Below are 26,164 nucleotides of genomic sequence, written 5' to 3' on the forward strand. Positions count from 1 at the left end.
TTCTTTTTTTACAAAAATATTCAACATAGTTAGTGGTCCCACTGACAGGACAACTAAAAAAAAAGTCACACCACTGTTACACAACAAGCACAGAATCTGAAAAAAGTTAGCAAATAAGGGCATTATGGAAAAAAACACAAAAGCACCCTTCGAAATATTGCACATGCATACCACACCTTTTTGAACAAAGTACATTATGGTTGAACCTGTAACCCTCACCTGATGGTTTGCCATGTGTTCCAGGACAGCCTGTGACAAGTCACTATTTTTTCAAAAGCAGCTATGGCAGACAAAGTAGGATAAAATCTCCAAAAACAATAAAGCATTGAGTGACACTAAAGGGAGATGTGGAATGTAATTCCTCTTTGCCAAAGTCATCAGTTTTGCTGTAATATGAGACTCTCAAGTTCATCGGCTGAGCGGAGCAGGAAGGCTGCAGATTCCCGGTAACCAGCTATGAGCTGCCTGACAGTGCTAATTTCACTGGAGTTGAGTTGGGGCTGAAGGCTGCCATTGCTGGATGAACCAGTGCTGGGTGTCAATTGTTTCTTCATGCTGAGATCTGTGGGGCCTGCAGAAAGGGCACACCAGTAATGTTTTTGTTGCAACACTGACTCTGGGGTTTCTGTATTAATTAAATTACACTGCAATTACTTAGGCACTATTTTCCAGAGTGACTTACAAAAGGAGAATGTCTGTGTTAGTCTGAGGAATAAAACACATTGTGGTACTACCAAAAACACCCAGGAGGTCCACTATAAAAAAAAGTGGTCCAACAAATAACTCACAGATAATGCCTTCGTAGATCAGGGGCTCTTTTCATGGTCTGATTAAATTATAATGATAAGCTTATGTTGTAAAATAAGTAATGTTACCTGTAACGAAGTGGTGACACAAATCACATTTGCTCCAAATGTAACTGTTGTGTGTGCTCCCAGGTTATTGGCAGAACTCTGGTCCTCATGTTGACAAATGCCAATAACAGACTCAAAAGCCGAGAATCAAGACTAGATACTTTAAATGTCCTTATATCTGCACTAAGGAAGCAATTGATTACACCTCACTAATCAGAAACTGCTGAGAAGCCAAGTGTCAAATTAGTTTTGGTCCCCTAAAATGGAGGGACTTTGTATAAAAAGGGATGTAATTCCTCAACTGATCATGCAATGTAAATATCCTCAAATTAAAACTTACAGTCTGCATTTAACCTAATTTTTTCATTTCAAATCGAATGTGCTGGAACAGAGATCCAAAAGAACAGATATTGTATCACTGCACTGTATGTTCTAGGCTATATAGGACATTTACATGTAGTGATGGCCATTGGAAAGTATACAAGTTGGAGCTAAAATGTTAGGCTATATAGAAAAAAATGTGACCATGGAATGATTGTTAGTGTCAGATTGTCTCAGAAACTACTGATCTGCTGGGATTTTCATGCACAACAGGCTCTAGATTTCACAAAGAATGGTGCAAAAAAAATCCAGTCTGGGCAGTTCTGTGGGTGACTGGTTCAAGCTGTCAGGAAGGTGACAGTAACTCAAAGAACCACACATTGCAACAGTGGTATGCAAAAGAGCATATCTGAACACACAGCATGTTAAACATTGAGGTGGATGGGTGACAGCAGGAGAAAACTAAATGGCAGCAGCCTTCCACTCCTGTCAGCTAAGTAAATCATCTCAAGTCAGTTCCACAAACATGACAATGAGTTCAGTGTACTCCAATGGCATCCTGTCACCAGATCTCAATCCAATAAGGCACCTTTGGGATGTGGTGGAACGGGAGATTCACAGCATAAACAACTGTGTGATGCTATCATGTCAATATGGGTTTGAAAAGTTTGACCGTAAACCTTTTTTATAACCCCCCACCCCCCCTCCCTTAAACACACACACACACACACACACACACACAATTCTCTCGACAGCTTTTGAATGTCAATTAATATAAATCAATGTGGATGATTGGCCACAGGTAAAATCGCTTGCATCCAAATTCTACTCCTTTTCCAGAGTCTCCAGATTCTCTAAGCACATTTAGAAATGAAAAAATTGGGGCATTGGAAAATGGAATCTGACACACTGAAAAATTCACGGTTTAAAAAATTGGATGAATTAATTTCATAGGTTAAAAATTCAGATATGTTAGATTCAATGTGTTCTTTAATTCTAATCTTTTTGCACTTTATTTTCTGTCATATTCTTACCTTATTCTGTCAGTTCATGGTTTTTACAAAGGAGGTTTCCTTCAAAATATTCAAAAGAAGTCATGTGATTTGACATCCAGTGCCTTTCAGGCTCCAATGATTTAAAACCAAATCCTTATTTTGAACAAGTGCAGCACAAATAGACATAAAGAACCAAAAAGGAAATTAGACATTCATTAGTTGAATGTGCCCCCAAAACCCATAAGGGTTAAGTTTATCCCAAGCTGCCCAGATTCATGCCATGCTATAAGTGAACTCACCACTGCAAGCAGCTTCAGTGAGGTTCATTGGTCCTCCCCCTAACCCGGTGTAACTATGGCAACAGTAGGTTCCATTACCATTGATATACAGCACCTCCTGTGTAGCAGTATCAGCCGGGGCTTTTTCTTCTGTACACTGTTTTTCATTAGAAAACTCTTGATCCTATGGAGACAATGCATAGAAGGGAGAAAATTAAAATATGCAAAGTTGTTAATTCATCCAATAACTGTACGTTTCAATAAATCTTACGTAATTTTTACTTCCTTCAGGCAGCTTCACAGTATGGCTCTGATCTGAAATCTTTGCTTCATGCAGAATGCTTGATGCTTGGGACAGTGTTTGGTTTGCAACAACATAGCGCTTTACTTTCAGGCCAATGTTAGTCAGACCACAAAATTGCCCAGGTCATAGGATCTGTCACACGACTTTGAGAAACTCCTGTCATGGCTTAATGTTAGCCTTTCTGAGAAGCGGCTTCTGTCTAATCATTCATCCAAAGAGAGAGGCCATATCTGTGAACTGCAGAAGAAACAGTTCACTGCTGAAGAGTTTCTCCCATTTCTCTCCATTTTTTTGGCTTTCTGGATGGGACTTAAACTTGGCATTTTTTAAATCACTCTTTGAAGAAAACTTTTCTGTAAAGACGGGAACTTGCATGCTACTGCTAACTAGTACAGCATTCTGAGACATACAGTGCATCCGGAAAGTATTCACAGCACTTCACCTTTCCAACATTTTGTTATGTTACAGCCTTATTCCAAAACGGAATAAATTCATTTTTTTCCTCAAAATTCTACACACAGTTTTTTTGACATTTTTGCAAATTTATTAAAAATAAAAAACAAAGAAATCACATGTACATAAGTATTCACAGCCTTTGCTCAATAGTTTGTTGATGCACCTTTGGCAGCAATTACAACCTCAAGTCTTTTTGAATATGATGCCACAAGCTTGGCACACCTATCTTTGGGCAGTTTGGCCCATTCCTCTTTGCAGCACCTCTCAAGCTCCATCAGGTTGGATGGGGAGCGTCGGTGCACAGCCATTTTCAGATCTCTCCAGAGATGTTCAATCGGATTCAAGTCTGGGCTCTGGCTGGGCCACTCAAGGACATTCACAGAGTTGTCCTGAAGCCATTCCTTTGATATCTTGGCTGTGTGCTTAGGGTCATTGTCCTGCTGAAAGATGAACCGTCGCCCCAGTCTGGTTTTCATCCAGGATGTCTCTGTACATTGCTGCATTCATCTTTCCCTCAATCCTGACTTGTCTCCCAGTTCCTGCTGCTGAAAAACATCCCCACAGCATGATGCTGCCACCACCATGCTTCACTGTAGGGATGGTATTGGCCAGGTGATGAGCGGTGCCTGGTTTCCTCCAAACATGACGCCTGGCATTCACGCTAACGAGTTCAATCTTTGTCTCATCAGACCAGAGAATTTTGTTTCTCATGGTCTGAGAGTCCTTCAGGTGCCTTTTGCCAAACTCCAGGCGGGCTGCCATGTGCCTTTTACTAAGGAGTGGCTTCCGTCTGGCCACTCTACCATACAGGCCTGATTGATGGATTGCTGCAGAGATGGTTGTCCTTCTCGAAGGTTCTCCTCTCTCCACAGAGGAACGCTGGAGCTCTGACAGAGTGACCATCGGGTTCTTGGTCACCTCCCTGACTAAGGCCCTTCTCCCCCGATTGCTCAGTTTAGACGGGCGGCCAGCTCTAGGAAGAGTCCTGGTGGTTCCGAACTTCTTCCATTTATGGATGATGGAGGCCACTGTGCTCATTGGGACCTTCAAAGCAGCAGGATTTTTTCTGTTCCCTTCCCCAGATTTGTGCCTCAAGGCAATCCTGTCTCGGCGGTCTACAGAAGTATTTTTTAGTATTTTTTAGAAGTATTTCTTAGTTTTTTATTTTTAATAAATGTGCAAAAATTTCAAAAATACTTCTTTCATGTTGTCATTATGTGTTGTGTGCAGAATTTTGAGGAAAAAAAAGAATTTATTCCATTTTGGAATAAGGCTGTAACATAACAAAATGTGGGAAAAGTGAAGCGCTGTGAATACTTTTCGGATGCACTGTCATTTCTACCACTTGTTATGACCATATCATTTTTTGTTATCATTTTTTATTAACTTGAAGAAGTGTTATAAACTTTAAAAAGGTCCAAGGATAATGACATTGTTCGGTTTTATCTCATTGTTCGGTTTTAACTTTGGCACCTGTGATTTTCAGACAAAATGAGATTACAAAATAAAAAGCTCAGAAACATGAGAGTAAATGTATTGAAATTAAAATATACAGTTTTCCTGTATTTCCTGTAACATAAAATATAGATCATTACCCATTTTGTTCATTATATGCAGATTTTTTTCAACATTTTTACTAAGGATGCCAATAATTCTGGAGCCCACTGTATGGTAGTAGTACCTGTGGTCCCTGTAGGCGCATCTTCTTGGTTGCATTCCTGCTTTCACTCTCACAGGCACTAACCAGGATGTTTTCTGCAGCCACAGAGGATGGATTTGAAGGAACTGACTGTGGCTGTAAGAACACAACATATTCTTTTAAAATAATAACACCTAAAATAGGTGTGCATAGATTAACACAAAATCTAAAGCAAAAGTTAATGTTGATAGACATTTATTACATTTGAATTAAATGTCAACGATTAATTGTCCACAGACGTAACATGGGGAGACACAATGCTAACATAGATCAGGCTAATAAGTTCTAAAAAACATGAGACTGCTATGTTCAGCAATGTTGTCACCTGCATGTAATTAGTTTTAATGTTAGTAGCTAGATTACCATTATTGCACACCAACAGATTAGCAGCAGCCACTGACTGTCCAAAGTAGCAAGCATTCAATTTGTGAAAACGAGTCGGATACAATAAAGCGAGGGTGGCCAAAAAGAGACCAGCTAGAACAGCATACAAAAACAGAAAACTTACAACTAAATCCGCAGTTATTTTAGTTTCTGAGGTGAACATTAGTCATAAACACCAACAAAGTGAGTTAGGGTGCCACCTCAGTCCTGTAAAAATCCTGAACACATAGCAAATTGAGTAAACCGGACTGTCAATCGCTCTCAATGGTGCATGAGCCTGAAGGAATGTGGTGCGCAACTACCTTGTGCTTTGTGCCAATTCCTCTTTCATTACCCAAATAAAGAGTGTAATTCATGAAGGTTAATAACATCTCTGCACCATTTGTTACATTATATTTAGGAATGAACACTGGATATGCTGTCTACATTTCATTAAGCAAAGCAATACTAATGTATGCAACACTCGAAAATACTTAGATTCTGGGACATTTAGTTTCAGTATTTTTTCCAGGACAGACAACAAAAATCCGGGACAGTCCCAGAGAATCCAGGACAGGTGGCAACCCTAAAGTGAGTTCACTAGGTTAGCCAGATAGCTCTAGTTACACTGAAAAATAGCAGTGATAGTGTTAACTCCAGCTAATTAACTAGCAAGCTAGTCTATAGTTAGGCTTTTAAAAGTACTAATACCTTGCTAGCCAGCTACCTAGCTGACTGGCTGCTACAGGATAGTTCTCATTACAGATCAGAGCTCATGCCATCTTGCTAGAAAGATATAACTTAATATGCAAATTCCAGCAGAAAGCTGTCATCTCCTTAATATTTGACTGAAGAAAATATTTTCAGACAGCAGAATTATTGTTTAAATAGAAAAGAATGATGCTAACTATACTTTTAAGTCATCCATTGTTATGCATGCTAGCTATAAAAACAAAACCTTTTGTTAAGAACTCAATTCAATAAGAATTTATAATCAATGAATGGCAAAATACCACTTTTTGGCAGTAGATGGCATCTATGTATAAGAAATACGGAGGAAGGGCTTGCAAGACTCTAGTTAACGTTGGCAAGTGGGCCGAATAAAATATTGAATGTGAGCTAAGTTCCAGCCAAGGGTTTCATTTTAATGCATATTCATAATGACTTATTAAGTATTAATTGAACCTGTAAAAATGAAGGAAATTAATTACAAAAATGTAAGTTTTAAGTTAAATCTTTGCATTTGCTGAAAGCCATAAAAAACAGGAAATTAAATTGATCAGCCCCAACGCTAACATTAGCCAGCTCTCCACTAAGGTGTTCCAGTACAGATCTTTGACAACATGCTACAGCCCTGTAGTTTATATTCAGTTTGTGCAGAACAACACTTAATACCCAATGATATTTCAGAAAGATGGTGATCCCAAGCACACCACAAAATATGTTGTTAAATGACCACACTGTTTTGCAGTGGTCATCTAGTCCTCCAGGCTCCAGCCCCATCATAAATGTGTGTTTTGAACTGAAGAGAACCAAAGGCTCCTGAAAGTTTTTGAATGAATGAATGGTCAAAGAACTCCCACAATGGTCCCCCATATACTGTATGTAAACCATACACCGATCAGCCACAATGTAAAAACCAAAACATTTTTTCATGATTAAAAATGCTTTAACTGTATAAACTTGTCTATGAACACTTGTCTATGAAGAAGGGTGAAACTGATATAGGATTAGATACCATTTTAAATATTCCCCCATGATTGTTTTGCCACCCACATGAAATTCTTATTCTGAAGTAACTCCATACTGCAGTGGCTGTCCTGTCTGGTGTTAACAACCATGGGCAAAAAAAAACTAATTTCAAACTTTATTAGAAAATGGGAGACAAATTGAACAGTTGAAGGCAAGGTCTGAAATACCAAGAAAAAATTCTGATAGAATGGCCTGAGACCTAGTGAGAAATGCTCAGAAGAACGAACACATCAAAAAAGAGTAGCAGACACAGGTCTAGCTGTTCACAGGACAACAACATACTTTAAACAACAAAGATCTACATGGCAGAGTTGCCATAAAGAAGCCTTTCCTAGGACCTCAACACAAAATGAAGCATCTGAAGTATGAAAAAAAGCATTGAGAAACCTGAAGCCTTTTGGAACAATGTGCTTTGGAACTTTTTGGCCACCACCAAAGAAGGTATGCTTTGGAGAAAAAGGGTGAAGCCTTTGTAGGGAAGAACACCTTGCCAACTGTTAAGCATGGAGGTGGATCCATAATCCTTTGTGGTTATGTGGCAGCTGGGGGCACAGGAAATATTGTGCGAGTGGAAGGAAGAAAGGATTCCACCAAATATCAAGAACTTCTAGAGGCTAATGTTCGCAGGTCAGTCCAGACATTGAGGTTGGGTATTCCAGGAAGACAACGATCTAAAGCATACCTCAAAATCAGCCATGAAGTACCTCCAGGAAAGGCGTATGAAGGTTTTGGAATGGCTACCACAGTCCTCAGACTTTAATATTATTGAAACAAATATTATTGAGAGATCTCAAACATGCTGTACATCCAAGGAGGCCAAAGAGTATTTCTAAGCTAGAGGTGTTCTGCCAGGAACAGTGGGGAAAAATTACAAAAGCAAGAAATATGTCATGTGTAACTTTGTACCATTTAGAGGTCAGGTTCGCTTATGTTCATCAAGATATTAATTGTAAAAGGCTTTTTGACCATGGGGGCCCAAGGTTTTACATATGACTGTATAGCTGAGTACTTGGGTTATTCATTTTAGGAAAAGTTAAAAGTTAAAAAAAAAGTTCTTTGACAGCCAGGTTAGTAGGGTTACCTTGTTGGGTTGACTTACATTGAAGATTTTAAGCTGTTCTGCCTGCAGGCCCTCAGCATCCATGGATTTATCACAGTCATCTTGGTTGTCATGGTCACAGTCATCATCATCTACTCTTTGGCTGAGAGATGGTGGCAGCATTCCTCCGATCTCATCCTTCTCAAAGTCATAGCTAGAGTGGCTGTGTGTGGGAGACTGAAAAACAGAGTCGACACAGTGTGTTCCAATTGGCAAATATGGATGCTCCCTCTAGCATTACTGACACTGCACTGCTGTGCAGATGATGATTGACAGCAATGTTTCCACACTGTCACATGCTGCTTTTCATGCATAGAACTGCTGACATTTTCTTATAGTGCTGAACCTAAGCAATGGGAAGTAGATATAAAAAAGATAAAAAGAAAAATATGTAACAGTGACATAATTTGCAGTGGTAAGCTTATAGAAAATGAAAGGCCAAAACAGATGAAGTGGTGCTTAAAATGTTCATTGGAAGACATGCATCAATGGAACAAACAAGTATAATTTCACCATCAGTCCAAATTTTGGAAAGATTTTTCCGCCTCTGTCCCAGACTCCCTGGGTGTCCATCCAGTGTCTTATTCATGTGCCAATACTTTGTAATTAATGTTTGAAAGAACAGTACCATTCAAATCGTGGATTCCAGCAGCAGTGTTAAAACAATACTGTATTGTGTGTATGTACACAATACAGCAGGCTGCCTGGTACATTACAGCAAAAGTTTTTCCACCATTTCTTAAAATTCTACACTATTTAAAAAGTATATCATTTAGGATTATCAACTTGTAAAAAAGCCCTGTATGTCAGCATATACTACACGTACAGTACAGCACAGTTGTTGTACAGCTGCTTGCACACAGTCTTCATTAGACCATGGTGATTACTCAAAACAAGTCAAAAAGATAAAAATACTTTTGTAATTTCTTAATTACCAAACTGATTATACCAGTGTTGTGGCAGCAGGTTTGCCTCTTACCTTGGCATTTTCCGTTATCTTAATCTCCTGGCTGTCAACAGAAATAACCTTGTATTTTCTGCTTCCATTGACAATATGGCCATCTGTATGGCATGTGGCCACTAAGGGGCAGTTATGGGGACTCAACGGCTGCTCGTCCCGGTCCATGGTTGCTCTGCAGTGGTTGTTGGGATGTTCCTGACACTGGTCTGCTTTTGCCATTGCTGGGATACAAGTCACACTTTCACTGCCAGTGACCGTGTCCACCGCGGAGTCATCTTAAAAAATGAAGATTTTAAGAAATCAAACATGCTTTGCTTCAGGGGAGATTGTAATGCTAATGCTGTGCATTAAACTCTGAGCAACTGTTTTTCACCAATTTATTTTTGTTTGCTCTGCGATGATTGTGCTCATTAAACCAAATCACATACCATTTTGATAATTTATCCCCTGGCTCGAAGTCGGCATATGTTTGACTTTCATTGCTTACTCACATAAATTAAAAAGCAAAGTACTATATTCCTATGAGGCACTGTTGTAACGTGTTCCAATGGGGCTATTCACTATATGTGTTAGCATACACTACACTGGTCACTGAAACACATTATAGTGACACTAAAAAATTCACTAAAATACAAAAAGATTATAAAGCGCCTTTTTTTCTAATTTAGCACTAAATATCTAAATTTGTAGATCGAGGACTACCTCAGAACTTCTTTATATTTGTGCACAAATCTGCCAGAATTCCACCTACTGTACTCCAGAAACAGAAAAAGTATAATCCCCTGAAAAATTGCCTCCACCCGACACTGATAATGCTGTATGAGGGTCAGGATAAAGCAGTTAATCATCAATAGAAACAGTTGAAGCTGACACTTCATACATCACTGTCTGTGGCAGATCACTACTATCAATACAGCCACAGCACCTCACTGGCACTACTCAACCTTCCTCTTGAAGTGCACTCAGGGATTAGCCTGACTTCCCTTTCCCTGTTAAACAATAAGAACTAATCTTCCCTATATGAAACAGGGAGGTGGCGGTTGTCATGGAAACAGAGCCCATTCTGGCTGAAGAACTGCAAAGATGAGCCACAAAAGAGGACACAGATCCATGCCCTGGCTTTTCTATTGCCAGTACATTATCAGAGATGGCTAACAGTGTTTATCTCTGTGATATCTAATGAGGCTGTCTGCTTTCTGGCCCCTCCCAGCAGTCTTCCCCCTGCTGTTCAGTAAGATAATTGAAGAACTTCTATGTGCCATCCAAAACATTGTGGGAATATTTCTATTTTGTTGAGAATTTGACCTGTAAGTGGCCTGTTATTTCGGTATCAATGCTGCTGGTACAGAAAAGGCTTGCTTCCTTCTTACCATCCTTATGCAACTGCAGGTTCTGCGGACTGTTCATCCTATCCTCCATGTTGGAGCTCAGGTCAGAGTTCATCGCTGACATCCTGGTAGAGTCACTCATGTCAAATTCATGACTATCCAGAGAGCTGTCCTAAAAAATACCATTGGCAAAGAATTATAATCTCAATTTGTACATAAGCATGTCATCATGAAAATATGCACATTTAGTTTTTCTTTTCATTAAAGATAAAGGGAAACACAAGTCATCTGAAATCATCTGTGGATTTTCTGGTAGATTTTACTCTACCATTCAACATATTCTAAATTTAAATGGATACATTCCCTGACCACATTTGCCTGTGCTGTGCTTAAACTCCTTGTTTCATCCAAAGATGTTAAATATGTGAATGACATAATACCGCTAACAGTACACAGCTCCTACACTTGTGTACAACAGGGCTCCCTCTGCTGTATGATTTGCTACAGTGCAGGGCTTATCAATAGTTAACCAATGAAAGAAATATCATTTTCATATTGTCATGCTTCAAATGACTTTCAATTGGTAAAACACATACATCATACAGCATACAGAACACATGAACACTTATTGTACCAGGAAGTTAACTGTTTTGATGACAGGGGTGTCAAACTAAATTCCAGGGGGCTACTGTCTGCTGGTTTTTGTGGCTTCCGTTCAATCATGTTCCAATTAAGGCCTCAAGAACAAGTCGTGTTGATTCTTTAGCCAATCAAAGACTTAAATGAGCCACTGGTGCCCAGAACATGTAGGAAAACCAGCATACAGAGTTTGACACCTTTGCTTTTTTTGTTAATTAACTTTTATTTAACCAGGTAACGTCTCGTTGAGATTAAAAATCTCTTTAAAGGGATATTTCAGTTCGGTATAACAGAAGTAATTTTGTGGAGCATTGAGTACGAGCAACATCAGTTGGCCCAGCTGACCGTTAACAACATCACCGTTCCTCCTGGTTTTCCAGCTCCCATTCGCTCCCATTCATTTTCGGGACATTAATAAATAATTAATTTAATTTAATAGTTAATAGTTCATTGAATTAAATGAATAGTTTTAAAGCAAAAATTAACTATGGAGGTGAATAGATTGATAAATGAGAGTACTAACATCTAATGATCAGACGATAAGCTGTTTTCAGGTTCTGGTTGGATGTAGAAGGAACTATTTTCAGATTGGCTCCTGCATAAAAATTGTAACTGTAATCAATTAAGACAGCATTAATAGGTTGGAATGAATACACACAGTCCTCTATGGCGATGAGTTTCTGACCACTGCTCGAGACGCTGTTGTGCATGAAAATCCAAGGAGATCAGCAGTTTCTGACATACTCAACCCACCCCATCTGGCACTAACAAACTTTTCACGGTCAAAGTTGCTTTGATCACATTCCGTCCCCATTCTGATGTTTGGTCGAACAAAAACTGAACCTCTTGACCATGTCTGCATGGCTTGTTTACACTGCTACATGATTGGCTGATTAGATACTTTCATAATTTTCATTATTTTAACTACCTAATAAATTGGTGGAAATATAAATACCTCATAGCTAGTTATTAACTTTAAGTCATTTTCTGTAGCAAGATAACTAGCTAGTTAGATAGATTAAGAAGTTGGCTGGCTAGCTATATATCTGCATCTAACTAAACTGGTAAGCCTACTCACTCCCAGTCCCTCCACATTCAATTAACAATAACTGTACTAGAGTTACTGAATGCTCTGCCCACCTGTTAGATATGTGCTGTTGTATTCATGAGCATGTATATGCCACGATTATCCCACCTTGCACAGACACAATTACGAGTATGTAACTGTGTTCTGCAGAGCTCTCATTCTAAACTTCATACAATGTACTGTATAATGTATAAGTCAAGAAAGGGTCAAATAAATATTGTCCTTGGTGTATGGTCTATCTGCCATATCCCCCATCTCCAACAAAGTTTTGTCAATTTTCAACAGAGCGCCAATTGTTGTAATTTTTTTGTGTTGGGGAAAAAATACAAACAACAATAGCCTCAAGATCTTTACCTCATCATTATGGGAATTCAATAGCTGCAGCTTCATGTGCTTCATGTAGGCCATGGTAATTGGCATGTTGTAGTCAATTATGCTGGTGACTAACGTAGGTGGCTTTCCATTCTCTGAAACGACAGAATGTTACAATGCCAGAAAATTGTCTGATGCCATTGTTAAATAATAGTCTTAATAATAATTAAGAATAATAATAATCTTAAATAATTAGTCTTCATATTCGGTATCTAAGCCAATAACTTTAAAAAACAACACCATCTCTTATTGACCCTTATGTAAATGTCCCATAGGATTTCTCAAATTTCACAGTAACCTGATTATAATTAAATTGATCTATAGTTAGATAATTCCTTTCTCTGACTTTCTCAGGACAAACACAGTACATTATGAAACCAGTTACAAAACAATATTGACATTCATGGCAATTAATTAGATGCTGAGCAATCTAATGAACAATAAATTGGGGTCCAGAATTATTGGCACCCTTGATGAATATGCACAAAAAGCACTGTAAACTAAAAAATAATACAGTTATTGACATGCAATATTTTCAAACATGAGTAAAGTAGTACGCTTTATTAATGATTCAATGGAATCAACCAAAGTCCTATATTTTTATATATATTATTATATTATGAAATGTATATACATTTTATTATACATATATATTTTTAAAATAATAATAATTTATAGCCCCCTGTAAATAAAAAATATGTCATAATGATTCATTATGGAGATTTAAATGGCAGCTAACCTCAGGTTCCAGGATGGCACTGAATGACTACCTAGTGGTCATGCAGTGGATAGAGCAGGCAGGACAAATGGGCTCCCAAGAAAATAATATTTTCTTTTAAAAAATAAGAGAGCTGCCAAACTTTATACAGTCTATCCTAAAAAATTAAAATACCAAAAACCTGGTAACAACAAAATAAGCTTAAAACAAAATTCATTAACTCACTACACACAGCTGCAGAATGCTACCCTACTCTGGCACCTAGGAATACATGCCATTATAAGGTGTTGCTGTCTTGGTGGCAGTCATGGTGCATTTAAAGTAAACACTCAGTAACCACTTTATTAGTAGACCTGTATACCAGCTCGTTAATCTAGATATCTAATCAGCCAAAGCATGCAGACATGGTTAAGTGATTCAGTTGTTGCCCAGACCAAACAAAAGAATGGGGAAGAAATGTAATCAAAGTGACATTGACCATGGAGTGATTTTTGGTGCCAGGTGGCGTGATTTAAGTAACTCAGAAACTGAGATTTTCATGTACAACTGTCTCTCGGGATAACAGAGAATAGTGTAAAAAAAAACATCCAGTGAGTCCTGTGGACAAAAACGCCTTGTTAATGAGAGAGGTCAGAGGAGAATGGCCAGACTGGTTCAAACTGACAGGAAGGTGACAGAAACTCAAATAACCGCTCATTACCACAGTGGAATGCAGAAGAGCATCTCTGAACACACAACACATGAAACCTTGAAGTGGATGGGCTACAGCAGCAGAAGACCAATACATCTAAAAAGTAAGTCTAATAAATACCTAATAAAGTGCTCACTGAGTGTTTATACAGTATATAGCCATTAGTTGTTGATTTTATGATTTTAGATTTTTGTTTTTAAATTAATTTAAATTAATTTTATTTAAATGACAATTTCACAAAACAATTCACAATGATTTTGCCATCTACATCAATTTGACCCCATTCAGCGTTTGACATATCTTAAAAACCAGTTAACCCTTTTTTATACTGATACTGTATTATTTTTCTAATTTTCTTTTTTGTGGGATTAAATATAGTAAACAAGCAATAAACATAATGCTATGCAAAGTCCTGTACCAACTTGGCATACAGATGTGTTGAGCAGTCTTATTTTGACCCTCTGTAACGGTATAAAATGTAAGAAAATGTGCAACCATTCTCTAATTTAATTGTGCATGATTCAGATCCAGATATACAGTAGATACAAAAATAATTGTTTCTCCTTAATATTTTCCACAGGAGTTCAACAGGAAGAACTTTTTTAGGATGTTCTACATATCTGGCAGCAGAACATTGGTTTCAAGCTCATTTGATACCTTGGACCCTTGATGACCTAAAGCCATTTAGCCAACAAATGTGTTCCATACTGTATCAGCATAATTTACAGCTGAATCTAGTCCCACCCCCAAATTCCCATACAGAGCCATTCAAATGCAAGTTTTAGTATCACTTGTAGGACAGCCTGAAAATAAGATATCCACACTCTGATGATGTAGGTCACAGACATTAGGAAGTCATGGCAAGAAAAGAAAATATGCAACAAAATACTAAATATGAAAACTTATATAACATGGCTGTGTTCCAAACATTATCGTGCCCTGAAATGTGGGGACTATGTATAAACACTGCTGCAATTTTATACATAGTGAAACCAAAATGTATAGAAATGCCCTTTATTAAAATCTGACAATGTGCACTTAAACCACATGTGATTTGCAGTTGGTAATTAGTTAACTACATTAGTTCATGTAACCTTATTGTAAAGTTTTACCCCTTTGTGTAATATTAACTTTTGTCTAAAGATCTGGAATCATTCAGTCTGATAAATATGCAGTCATAGAGGAAATGAAGAAGGGGGCTTTCCACGGCTCTGTACAAGACAAGATAACTGTAGAAAGCATTTAAAAAATTTGATGTGGTTAATGGTGTGATGAGGGGTTGGGGATGGGAACACATTTCTAAAATTCCACTCTTAGAAATCAAAGGCCTTTTTAACATTTGATGAAGTTATGTTATGAGAGGCTAACAGACTCCTCATGCAGCCAGATCATTATATAGTCCTAATACCTATAGATTTCAGATGATCTTTGCCACTTGGCACCTACATAGAGTACAGACTTACTGGAATTGAAGTATGTAACAAGAATTAATTCAAATTAGGAATGAATGACAGATGCTAACCCTGGAAACTCACCTTTATGTTCCCCACCATCTTGGCTCAAATGCATTCTCTTCTGGCATTCAGAACAATTCATCAAAAACCGTGTAACTGCCTCTCGTGGTAGAAATGCATAGGTCTCTGAAATCTAAAAAGGCATCAAAAACAAAAGAAATTGCCAAAGAAATTGCACAGTGGACCAGAAGGAAATCACTATTGGATGACCAGCACAGCAGTTTAACATTTTTTGCCACAGGGCAAGCTCTTTAGCAGCAGAGTGCAGAGCTAGTGTTTAGGTCTAGCTGGCCAACCATTAACTACAAATAAATATTTAACAACTAAATAGACGTATTACAGGCATCTTGTTACCAAATCTTCTATACAAGAGCCTATGTCATACGTAAGTGCATTACCTGTTATCTGGTAGCAGTCCAGGCTACTCACCGCTTTGTATGTTCTTTTCTGCCCTGCGTGTTTGCGTATTTTCTCCCCATTGGCTCCATGCTCAACATGCATGGAGTAAATTATGTCAAAGAAATCCTCCACCACAGCAACTTGCCTCAAGGACACTTTTTCGTCCATTCCAGCACCATCCTGTGAAATAAAGAAATGTACATTATGTACAGTACCTAGTGAAAAAACAGAAATGTTACATTGTGATGTGACAAGAGCAGGTTGTCCAGAAATTTATTTCACATCAAATTAAGACAATAAAATGAACGTATACACAAAGTGTGCAGGCAGATGTTGACATGTTCATATTATGTCATTTTAGTTAACTTTGTAATATCCCACAATAAACCACTTCTGTAATGTAGACTACTGTATGTTGTGGCAATCAATAGACTCATCACACCACCAAATTCATTGTAGTGTTTTATCAATGAGTAAAAGAGAGTAGTTGCCCAGAAATTCCAAGTGCATTCAAAGTATTTTCAACTATTTCTTATCATTATTACCAAATAATGAGCATTTGGAGGTTTATATCTGAGTATATTGGATATTGATTGGAGGGGAACAGACATTTGATTGATATTTGCTCACACTGGTACACAATGATATAAAATCTCAATTCAAATCGTTTTCCAGGAAGTGGATGGAAAAAAACTTTGGTGTGAAAATTTGCAAATTGTGACAATTTTATTCATTGTTCAATTGTAGTACATATGTCATGTAGGGGAGACCGGGTTATAATCTAACAAGGGGCATGTTGAAACATGGGGATTTTGCATTGCTGCATTCGCACAAGAATTATGGGTTTGTTTTCACTTATGTATTATTGCAAAGTGCTTCTCACGTGTGAGTGGCAGTACAATTTGAAAACTGCATCAAGAGTTATTAACAAATCTGTCACCAGCAAGCAGAAACTGTGAGTCATGCAGGAGTAGGAAAGACAAGGCATGGTTGAAATGGGTTAGTTGTAACACCATCAATTTGACCAACAAGGGATGAATTGAGGTAATGTAGATCACAGGAGAAATATTGGGTTTATTAAGCCATCATTTTGAGGTACAAACATAATAATTCTTATCTCATATATTTTTTATTTAGCAGTCACATTTTATTAGTAAAATGGTTTAACTTCCATGGTAGTAATAAATGTGATGCTTCACAAATGCATGCTAGGTTCAAACCCACATGCCAAAATAGCCAGCTATGTAATGGATACCCTGGATTGGGTATGGTTGTGACACTTTATTGTAACTGAAACTCTGTTTTTGGCATGTATTTATTTCTAAGCATGCCTAGGCAATGAAAAAGGAAAACAGACAGGTGTATCCCGGTAGTCACACTACATGGGTAGTCATATTCACTCACACACGCACACACACACACACACACACACACACACAACCTAGGCACGCACACAAACACACTGTTACAGTATATTGTTTGAGAAAGAGTAACAATAATAGATAATCCCTTAAGTATCTTGACACAAGCTTGAAAATGACAATATTGAAATATTCTTGGACCCTTTTAACTACAGGCATGAGTTCTCTTCTGAAAGGTAACCCTTTGGGGTTTGTTTTACAAGAGTCAGAATTACTCTTACTATAACAAAGTTATAGAAGCTCAAACACAGTGGAAGTGGAAACTTATTTTCTCATTGAAAATGTTTTCTGTTTTTGACTGGATTCTGATTATTGTAGCTGTGGCTGGTGTGCTTAGAAACACAATGAACTGCCACAACACTGGACAAATTCTGAAAATTAAAATTCGATGACAATATCGCCAAACATTCTACATTGTGGAATGGATGTTGTTGCTAGACAGATTGGTTTGGTATCTCAGAAAATGCTGTTCTCCTGGGATTTTCACGCACAACAGTCTCTAGAGTTTGCAGAGAATGATGAGTATGGTCAGAGGAGAAGGAGGAGAAGGAGACTGGTCAAAGCTGATAGGAAGGTGACAGTAACGCAAATAATCAAACATTACAACAGACGTATGCAGGAGAGCATCTCTGAAACATGTCAAACCTCTAAGTGGATAGGCTACAGCAGCAGAAAACCAATAATCAAAAAAATATGTCTAATAAATACCCAATAAAGTGCTCACTGAGTGTATAATTACGATAGCATTTCACCTGCTTAACTGGGAATTTTTCCCTGTATAATGCCAATTTAAAAATTGATCCAAAAACATTTGTGCATTTTCCTCGACATATTCACAAGCCTGGAATAGAATCAAGTGGGAGTCTTCTTACAGACTGCAAATTACTGTCGTTTTGAGTCAGAAATCCAGACAGCATTCTCAAATTTGTGAGCTGAACCATGAATCAACTGAAGGCATTGGTATTCATTGAGCTTTTCTGTTACTTTTTTTGAATGTTGAAAAACATTAACATTATTGTGTTAATACATAATAATTCCATCTGTTTTATGACACCGTTGTGCTCAACATGCATTTATCATCATTTATCAGCTGCTCCAGTTTTTTTCAGCAGCATTCTGCTAAATGGTCAGTAAACCTGCCTTTTTGAGGCCTGATGATTTGCATTGCCTAGTTAGCTGCATAGAAGCAGAATGAGCAAGAACTGCATAATAATTACAACATTTTCAGCCTAATGTGCATGGTGTTGCTACACAGCCTGTAATCCTCTTTGGTACCCCCCCCCCCTTCTTTTTTTTTTTCCTTTTTTTTACTTGTGAAGCTGTTGGTATGGAACACAGACCACAGGCAAGCATAATAAATTGTCTCCATGGCAACACAGATAGAATTCCCAGCCCCTTGCTCCAGAGTAACCACACAGTCCCGAGGAGAGGGTAAGCGGCCGCCTCGGGCAAGACCTGATCTGTCACACACACTCTGCACTGCATAGCTTGCGCTTCATTTACTGTGCACGACACACTGTAATGTCTAAGTCCAGGGTAATGATTACACAGGACACATCAAAAAAGCATGAAGGAGTGGCTATTTTATTCCATTATTTGTGTAAAAAGCAAAGAAAAAGAAAACTAAAGAAGCCAAAAACTCACCCCAGCTGGTGCTCTGAACAAACTGGGCAGCAGTAAACTATAAAATATGAGGCCATTAATGACAATTTTGCAGCAAGTGTCTATTTTAATCCCTCACAAAATTCCTTAATCCCCCTTTCGTCCCCAAAAGGCACAGCAAATTGTGCATAATGATAACGGTGAGAGGAAGAGCATCTCTCTCCTGTCACAGGTGCAATGGCAGCCTGCCTCAGGGTAGGGTTAGAGGCAACCCCAGTTATAAGTACGGACAGCACTCTCTGCTGACCCCACAGGACAGGGCAGCCTGGCACAATTCTGAAGCAGTTTAAGGCAGAGCCCTCTCAAAGACCTGCTGCAGCACGGAAACAAGTCAACTGCAATTCATCCTGTCATGGATTAGTGGTTCAACTAATTTACCGTAATGCAAATGTGTTTAGAAATGCCTCACGATTTTCCGAAGGGACTAAACAGAATTTTAAAAGTTTCAAAGCCGGATCAAGGGGATGGTGGGGGCACAGGGGGTGGGGGTCAGATTTTTGCTATAATGGCCAATTGTAATCACTTTCGCTTCCTCACTTTCAAACACGAACAGTTGCCCCTCTAAAATCAGTGAGTGCCCCCCCAATCAGAACAGTCTAGAACTGGGGCTGGTACAAATAATGTTTTTTTGGTAGCACACAGTTTTGGCATTTTTGCCGCCTTGTAGTAGAGCCTAGTGTGGGAATGATGGGTACTTGTAGCATGACTTCTATTCCAGAGGAGCTGAATCATAGGCCATCTTTTCCTCTTAGGAATTACAGATATCAATGTGAGATGACCCCATGCTTTCAATGTAACATGTTTCTTTGTTGATTAATCCAGCAACAATGGATGGTCTGAATTAGAATAAGTATGTACATTCAAGACAAGCTGAAATCAAAATTCACTTTTTCCACAATTTAGTCAATTCTTCATAACAATGTCTCAATTTATTCCCAAAAAAATTGGTTAAGGTACTTTATAATACAAAGTTTGTTTCCATCCACTTCCTAGAAAATGAGGTTTTACAAAATAATATTCTTTTCACTTATCCGCATTTGACGTCCGCCTCCTCAAATCAACTCACCGTCCTTCAGAAATTCCACCAAAGTTTCTGTTTCACTTGTATATATGTGCAACCAAGGAAGTGAGAGCTTGTCTTTAAAGCTACAGTTATCTGCACAAAGTTTTTAAATGTTAATCTCTGTTTGGCAGTGCAATGTATGTAATTTGGTAATTTTTCCCAAAGCAATTTACAAGGGAATAATAAAGGAATTGTCATGTTTAGCCTATTGATCTTTGAAAGCCTTCTGATATGTGAAGAGTTTGCAGTTCGCACTATTACTACCGAGTTGCCCACCACTGAACGAATGAGTGTCTGGGGGAGTGGTGTTGCAGTTCACAAATGATAGTCTAGTCTCGACAATGAGATCATCTACTCTCCAACCAAATATTTTTTTAATATAATCGCATTGTGAAAAAGCACAAATGACTTGATATTGCAGGACATAATGTTGTAAACCCAAAATGCAAACACATTAGCTGCTGGCAGTTCGCAAGCCTACTCTCACACTGAACGAATGAGTGTCTCTGAACTAATGGGCGACATGGTTCAGGCAGTAAGAGCAGTGGTCTGGCAGTCAGAGGGTTGCCAGTTCGATCCCCTGCCCGGGCTGTGTAGAAGTGTCCCTGAGCAAGACACCCAACCCCCAAATGCTCCTGACGAGCTGGTTGGCGCCTTGCATGGCAGCCAATCGCCGTTGGTGTGTGAGTGTGTGTATGAATGGGTGAATGAGAAGCATCAATTGTACAGCGCTTTGGATAAAGGCGCTATATAAATGCCAACCATTTTCCATTTACCATTAATCGATTGGGGAGCTACTCTTTCACTCCACTGAACGAACACACGACTCTTTCAGGAAGCTGCGTCTGTGTGTTGCAGTTTGCAAATGATAAAGCCTACTCAATGAATGAGTATCTACTCTCCAACCAACCATATTTTTAAACGTAATTATTGTGCAAAAGCATTTAATGACATTATGCTACAGGATACACATTAGTTGCTGACTAAGCCTACTCAATGAGCTCTGAATAAGAATCACAAGTGAGTCTTTTTTCGCCAGCATAACAGCACCATTTATTTTATTAACTAAGATAGGCATCCGAAGAATACATAAATGAAATATGCTATTTAATAAATGTGGAGAGTTGTCATCAGTTTTACATAAAATACAGCATAATTTGGATATAATTTGTGTAATTTGGAATATTTGTGGTTTGGACCAAAGTATGCAACAAAAAATAATAATAATACATTGCTACAGAGCCAACATGAGGGCCAATCAAAGGCACAAGCCATTGATAGAAACCCAAAATACTAAACACATAGAGGAGAAGTCATGTGTTCGATATGAAGGAAAGCCAGAACAAAATCAAAAAGCTTGTAGGCAACAGGTGGGGTGAAAATAGAGTATTCTACATACCCAGCCAAACATAATTAGTCTTGACCTATGAACAACCATCACCACAGCTATATACACTCAGTGAGCACTTTATTAGGTATTTATTAGACTTCATTTTTAGACATAGCTCAGATATTATCCTTATGCTGAAACATAATATAATGCAGAGTCAATTTCTGTGAGGTCCCTTTAAAGGGGAAAGGATGCTACGATTAGCCAGCAGTTGCCATTGTTTGAGCGAAATTAATTCTGTCATTGGCTAAAATGTAATACAGAAGTTCCCATTAAAAATTAGGACACTGTTATTTAATTTCCTGTAATTGCTATAGATATGACATGTTACTGTAGTAGCATGTTACTGTAGTAGCATCTATGTGTGAATGTCTCCATTAAAGGTACCATAGGTAAGATTTCTGTGTTAAAACATTGTTACAAGGCCATTGTAAATCCCTTCCTATCATTGAAAGGCTCACTGACACATTGACTCACCCTCTGCCTGTGTTTATAGTCCTTAAATTCGGGTTTCAAAATGTACAGTTGACGAACCGACACTCTGTACCAACACATCGTATAGCTGGACAATAATTCAAGCTCATTGGTTGAAAATTGGTTCTAATTGCCACAGCTCAACCAGCACGTTCACATAGAAGGGGGATGGATAAACAGTGTTGTGGTTTGAGGGTGTTTGTTGCTGCAATTCCTCTCTTGACCATTAGAAGCCCAAAAATTACCTATTGTACCTTTATTGCTGGCACATGTTCGATTCTCATTTCTGGTAGGAGAGACTTCAGAGCCCTTGAGTCTGTTAAAATTCCACTGCAGCTGAAACAATGTATTTGTTTATTTGCTGGGGACAATGAAATGTAACAGCGTTATAAGTTAAAAATAAGAAAATCATGTGCTGCATAAATTTGTCACCATGTGTTTGTTTAATTGTAATTGTACACCAAATGGTACAATTATGTTCTAAAAAGGAAACAAGGTATAAAATCCCAACCAAGGCACAAACAATCCTTGCCCCTATATGATGCTTCAAACTATAAAACTGACCTTGTTACACACGTCCTCAAAACAGAGCTTGAGGTTTGTGTTTTTATAGCAGTGTATAACATAATGGTTAGGACATGTAAACCTAGATTATACTGTAACTCAGTATAAGGTTACAAGATCACTTCCCAGACAAGGTACTGCCATTGTACCCTTGAGCAAGGTACTTAACCTGAAATGACTGCTCTGTAAGTCACTCTGAATGAAAGCATTTGCTAAATGCATAAAAGGTAACAGTTAAATCAGGCCTTCATTGAAAATGTTTTCATGACATAATTTACCCTGCTGATAATTTGTAGACAGATTAAGAATGAGTTAAATATAAGAACATTGTTCCACCATTGAATCTGTTGTCTGACATTTTTTGGATGGAAGTTAACTAGACAAAGGTAGCAATGTCTCGATAACATGGTAACATGAACATGTAACTTTGTAATCATGTAATCATTGTAGTTAAAGTAGTAAAAGTCCAAAATGTTAATATGTTAAAGTTTAATAATAATAATAATAATAATAATAATAATAATAATAATAATAATAATAATAAATTAAAAAACAGCGGCATAAAAGTAATCCGAAATGTGCCTATTGTAGCCTACCTTTATTCCGATTATAGACAATCGTCAAATATGTAATAATACTACAGTAATAACTTTCAAGCCAGTCAGTCCCGAAGTAATAGTCATGGAATAAAAACACTGCTATCTGCGACATAGCTACCCATATGTAAGACAAAATGGTTCTGTACAAAATGTGAGAGTATTTTGTTTAGAATTCTTCTTTGACTTCTGGCATCCTATGCGAGAGTTGTTGGTGCCTGTATGTATAGGCTAGGCTATGATACACCTGGTTAAACAAAATGGGACCAAGAACAGATGTCAGAGACTATGGCGATTAAAGCTATTTCGTCAAAGACGCAATAACGTAGGCTATAGCAATAAAGACGCCTTTGTTGCAATCCTCATTATGGAGTCAAACATTTGCATGCAGCTAAAACAATGGTGGGACTAAAATCACATGCTGGTTTAATCAAAATGTTAGGTTAGATTGAACATTTAAGACACACGTGAATATTAGCGTAACATTATGTTCCCTACGTTTGCTTCCGAATCAACGAACAAATAGCCTAAAATATGGGAGCATTTAGACGTTCATCTATAAAAGCTAATAATTTAACGGAAGCTTTGTCGCCTCTCTGAATTAATGCATCTCCTACATCATGCTACCATTTGGACTAACTGAATCATATTATAAAATAACACAAATGCATACTTCAGCATTCATATGGGAACTATATTTTAAAACGAGTGAATTGCCCGATGCAGACTCACGATAACCCGTCCTAAATGGGAATTGCCTGATTTAGCAGGTTACAGTTTCACGTTTTCTCACTAATGACGATAAGGTACTATCTATTTAGCCTACTAACCGTTGTTTTCACTGGAACATAGAGCACTTGTTTTTCTTCACTGTTGTCTTCTGGAACCCCGAGCTGGAATCCTTTAGATTTTACCCAAAATTTGAACTTTGCATTGTCTGATGAGTTGGACTCAGATCCATTCAGGAGCTGGACAATTCTTTCGTATTTTTTACGAGTCACGGTCTTTGTCTTTCCCGAATCCCCATATGTCCTGAGACACCAGTCCTGAAATTGGCGGTACATGTCCCGATCTACTTCCATAATCCTTAACCGGGTACTGGAATGCTTCTTGACGTCTTCCTCTTCGTCTTTTATGATTAGGATATTTGATTACTTTGTAGACACCTGTTTGCTAGATGGTAATTATTTAAAACGCATATTACAAGGCTTAATTCCAAATTTAACAGGTTTAAAATGTATATGCAAACGTTGCATTAGCTCAATGTCATGATCCAGTGTCTTGTTAACTGAACATCATTTTGATGTATATGAATTCATTTCCGTCTCATGAGTTCATCGCATAACTGGATTTTTTCCTCGTCTCTGCATAACGGTGTTTCAAACGGACCACCACTTCCCTCAGGCTTTTCCGTTCTGTCAGGTTACCCGTGCAGATGCGTACCCTCTGTTTTTCTATTGTATTTCCCTCAAATAGCTCTCACTACCTCTCATTGACATAATTAAACAGGATGAAGAATTTATAGATTCGAATTTCGTCGGACTGGCTCTGTTTTGTTCTACCTCGTGACTCTGCCTTCGACTGTGATGAAATGTGAGATAGGACAATTGTTTAGGATAAATGTGTTTATTCAACATTTAAGACCGAATGCTGTGTAACCTTTACATCATAGATAATAGCGTATACTACGCATAATAAGCACCAAATCAGGCCAAATTCCGTGCATTTGCGGATAGTTCGAGTAATGCGCACAATAAAATAACTGGCAAAAATAATGTTAGCCTACATAAGGCAACAAATATTGGCAACGTTAATGGAAACATTAATGGGCTACGATAATGATGTCTTTACCATAAATCGTATAGGCTTAATTTATAATCAACTAAATACAGTATGCTACCTAATCATAATATCAGTAGTAGGCTACGCCGTTTCATATGTCCGAAAACAAATATGATCCCAGCAGGAATATCCTTCTTGAGAAATGATACATGGCGACACTCAATCCCCACACCACTTCCACGGATTCTATTAATTGCTTTCTGATTTTTGTTCAGTTAATTTTAAAGAAGAGAAATGAAATCGCTTCTGTGCCGTTCAGTTTCTGTTCCGTGTTGAATCCTAAATTGATGCATTTCGTCTATTTTCATTTGCTGAGGTTGAGTTTGTCTTCATCAAATTTCCCGTCTTAGTGTTCTTCAAAAAAAATCTTTATCGACGTAATGTGCCATTGAAGATGGTGATACTGCACTCTGGTTAATCCGTCACCGCGGCAACCATTCTATCATAGACCAGTTGTAGCGCAAGATCTGCCTTCGGTCTCCATAAATTCGTCAATGGATCATATGCTATATAGCTTAATAACATTTATAACAGGAGAATCCTATAACATATAGCAAATGCTCCACCCAAAGTCTCTTTCCCAAAGTCTCTATCGGCCTTCTGATTGGCTACAGGGACAAAAGTTTCTGTGGAGTTGACTGAGGCGTGGCGTCACATGAAGAATTGTCCCATTTAGGGATCGGAGAAAGGCGCATGCTTCTCCTCATTTCAATTTTAATGTGTTCCAGAAATTGGCGGTTTTAAACATTCAGACAATTTTGGAACTTTTTAAAAGCATTATGCCATCCAAAACTGATTATGTACGAATTTACCATGCCTCCAAAGATGTCTGTAATAGCAGAACGAAAACTCTCAATCGTTATGTTTGCAGGGTGCATCAGGCAACATTAAAATAAGTATTTACTGGTTTTGTAAATTAGAATAATTTTTCAACAAAAATGTTGTCAGCAACAACAACCAAAAAAACGTACAGTGTAGTCCATAAGTATTTGGACAGTGGTACAATTTATGTTATTTTGGCTCTGTGCTCCAGCACATTGGATTTGACATAGTGCCACCTTTATTTTTTTTCATTTAACTTTCATTTTTTATTTAAGTTATTTATATTGGGTGATCTGTATAGGAATGATGGATAGTCCTCCCATTTTAGTGGACCAAAAGGAAATTGGAAAGTTGTTTCCGATTAGTCATATCATGTGTATTCAGTCACTTCCTTAGTGCAGGCATAAGAAACCTTTCAGTATATAGTCTTGATTCTAGGCTTTTGATTGCTGTAGGAGCCTCTTATTGGCATTTGTCATCATGAAGACCAGAGTTATGCC

The 26,164-nt window shown here is 38.0% G+C and overlaps 1 protein-coding gene across 1 annotated transcript; it reads right to left on the reverse strand.

Moving 5' to 3' along the window:
• Positions 1 to 377: 377 nt before the first annotated feature.
• LOC133137612 (nucleolar protein 4-like) lies at positions 378 to 24,082 on the reverse strand. The gene is made up of 10 exons (XM_061255955.1): positions 23,831 to 24,082; positions 15,861 to 16,010; positions 15,453 to 15,564; positions 12,491 to 12,603; positions 10,453 to 10,582; positions 9,101 to 9,357; positions 8,122 to 8,298; positions 4,890 to 5,003; positions 2,470 to 2,632; positions 378 to 571 (listed from the first exon to the last, which is right to left on the reverse strand). Exons 1-10 carry the CDS (start codon positions 24,080 to 24,082, stop codon positions 378 to 380), a joined length of 1,662 nt encoding a protein of 553 aa, XP_061111939.1.
• Between the last annotated feature and the right edge of the window lie 2,082 nt (positions 24,083 to 26,164).

Source organism: Conger conger, chromosome 9 (genome assembly GCF_963514075.1).
Source record: "Conger conger chromosome 9, fConCon1.1, whole genome shotgun sequence".
Classification (NCBI taxonomy): Eukaryota; Metazoa; Chordata; class Actinopteri; order Anguilliformes; family Congridae; genus Conger; species Conger conger.